Raw genomic sequence first — 2,500 nt, 5'->3', positions numbered from 1 at the left:
GCTTGTTAATTAGATTGAGTTCTTGTTATTAATTGGGTTAATCCCTAGTTATTAAGTGGATTAATCGGTCGTTATTAATGGGATAGCCACTTGTTAAGCTGAGTTAATCACTTGTTATTAATTGGATTAAAACTTGTTATTAATTGGGTTGATTGCTTGTGAATGAGTTAATTGGGAGTCATTAATCATGTGTTAGGAACTGAATCATTAATTGCTCGAAAGTTATTTTTAATTGGTGTGCCTTTCCTCGTACATTGGGACATTAATTGGTTATTAGTTATCATTAATTAGAGATAATTAATTTCGCGTTAATGCTCATCATTTAGAGGATCATTAACTGGTGTTTAATTCTCACTGATTAAGGGGTCATTAATTATTCGGTGATCATCCTTAATTACGGGCATATGTTAGCTCAAAAGTTAGCTCATAAATTACACTTTAATTTGAAAGCTTAATTAGTTTAATATCAATCAGATATTAATCTTAAACAAGTAGAAATTAATTAATTATCATTCAGAAAAAAATAAGCCTAAATAAAGATTCAACAGATGACGTAATATATAAAACTAAAAAAGAAAATACGTTCAGATACTCACGTCTAGGGTCTGTCTGCCGGTGTTAAGGGTGAAGAACCTAGCTGTTTGGTTGCGATTTCCGCTCTTAGGCACGCCGAGGTTGGGGGCGCCGTAGTTCTGTCGCGGGGCGGTGGTCTCCGGCGTATCTGAACGAAGGAGAGGAAATTATTATTATCAATTTCCTGATTATTTATATATATATATATATATTTAGGCTTGTTATGATTAATAGTTGTTTTTTTTTTTTTTTTTTTGAAGTTTGTTGTTATGATAATTTTTTTTTATTTTTACTTAATTGTTGATAATTTGTTTTAGGCTTGTTATTATTATTATCATTGATATTCATTTCTTGATTATTGTTACTGATTTTGAAGTTTGTTGTTATGATTATTTTTTTTTTTTTTATTATTAATTGTTATTGCTTTTTTATATAAATTGCAGTTGCTGTGTCAATTGTTTTGCAATATTTTTCTTTAGTATATGTTGCCTCTGCTATACGTTGTTTGTTATTGAAATACTTACACTTATCTAATCTTATTTTGGTTTTTATCCATTTATATTTATTAGTTTTTTTTCCCCCGTTTTATGATACAGTATTTGTTGTTGTTTTTTTGTAGAATCTTTATACACTGATATTTTATTTATATTTCTGTCATAAATATATTACCACGATGAATAACTATTTCTTTAATCACTGTTAATATGAATTTAACTTTCTTATGTCGTCATAATATACACTTCATTATTTTTGTCTTTATTTTTCATTTTATATAAATACATTTACACATATATTCATTCTTTATACATTTATTGATTTATTTATTGATAACGAGCAGAACATCACTCTAATTATCAATAACATTCGTCAATACGGATTTCCTATAAGCATTTACGTATCTCATGAATAAATGCATTTCATAATAGAGGATTTTTTCAGTAAAAAGAGGAAGGGAATTAAATGAACTCTGACCTACTTAGAGGTCACCTATTATCCTCTTTTAACGAGCAGAAGAGGAGAACGAGACAGAAAGGAAAGGGAAGTAGAAGAAGAAAGAGGAGGAGGAGGAGGAGAAAAAAAGAGAAGAATAAGAAGGACGAGGAGGAGAAGGGGGAGAATAAGAAGAAGAAGAAGGAAGAAAGAGAAGGGGAAGCATACGAAAGAAAGAAAGAGGAGGAGGAGGAGGAGAAGGAGGATAAGAAAAAGAAGAAGAAAGAGGAGGAGGAGAAAGGGGAGCAGGAGAAGAAGATGAAGAAGGAGAAATATAAGATAAGAGGAAAGAGGAGAAGAAGAAAAAGAAGAAGAATTAGTAAGAGGAGGAGAAGGAGGAGGAGGAGAGAAGAAGAATGAAGAAGAAGAAGAAGAAGAAGAAGAAGAAGAAGAAGAAGAAGAAGATGGAGAAGAAGAAAAAAAAGAAAAAGAAGAAGAGGAGGAAGAAGAAGAACAGTAAGAAAAAGAAAATAAGTAAGAAAAAAGAAAACGGAGGAGAAAGGGAAGAAGCAGAAAGAAAGAAAAACAGAAAAAGTAATAATAATAATAATAATAATAATACCAAGAAAAACAATAAGAACAAAAATCTAACCTGGAAAGAGGTCGTACTGCGATGCGTCCAGCTTGGAGTCGTCTTCGTCGTAATTCAGAGGCTGATACACGTCCGAAAGCACGCCGAAGCCAGAGCCACTCTTCCGGATCTACGGGTTGGGACGAGGCGAGGGCGTGTCAAGATCCGATTTTTGTTTTCTCTCTTTGTTTGTTTGTTTGTTTTAAAGGACTTAATGTGTTTGTGTTTAGGTGTCTGTTTGTTTATTTATGTATGCATTTATCAACATTTCTGCTGCTCTCTCCTATTTAATTATTTATTAAACTATCTACGAACTCATTCACATATTCGTATTCATGTACAAATTACACACACACATACATGCAT

General features: G+C 31.8%; 1 protein-coding gene across 1 annotated transcript in view; it reads right to left on the bottom strand.

The window, feature by feature from the left end:
- LOC125037206 overlaps positions 1–2,500 on the bottom strand; it is a 14,301-nt gene that overhangs the window by 3,328 nt on the left and 8,473 nt on the right. Inside the window, exons 5-6 of the mRNA XM_047630256.1 lie at positions 2,156–2,264; positions 597–721 (exon numbers count right to left, since the gene is read on the bottom strand). Of these exons, the coding sequence (XP_047486212.1) occupies positions 597–721; positions 2,156–2,264 (234 nt within the window). The remainder of the gene's footprint in view (positions 1–596; positions 722–2,155; positions 2,265–2,500) is intronic.

The sequence above is a fragment of the Penaeus chinensis genome, chromosome 22 (genome assembly GCF_019202785.1).
Source record: "Penaeus chinensis breed Huanghai No. 1 chromosome 22, ASM1920278v2, whole genome shotgun sequence".
Lineage (NCBI taxonomy): Eukaryota > Metazoa > Arthropoda > Malacostraca > Decapoda > Penaeidae > Penaeus > Penaeus chinensis.
This window is presented reverse-complemented; position numbering and strand designations above follow the sequence as displayed.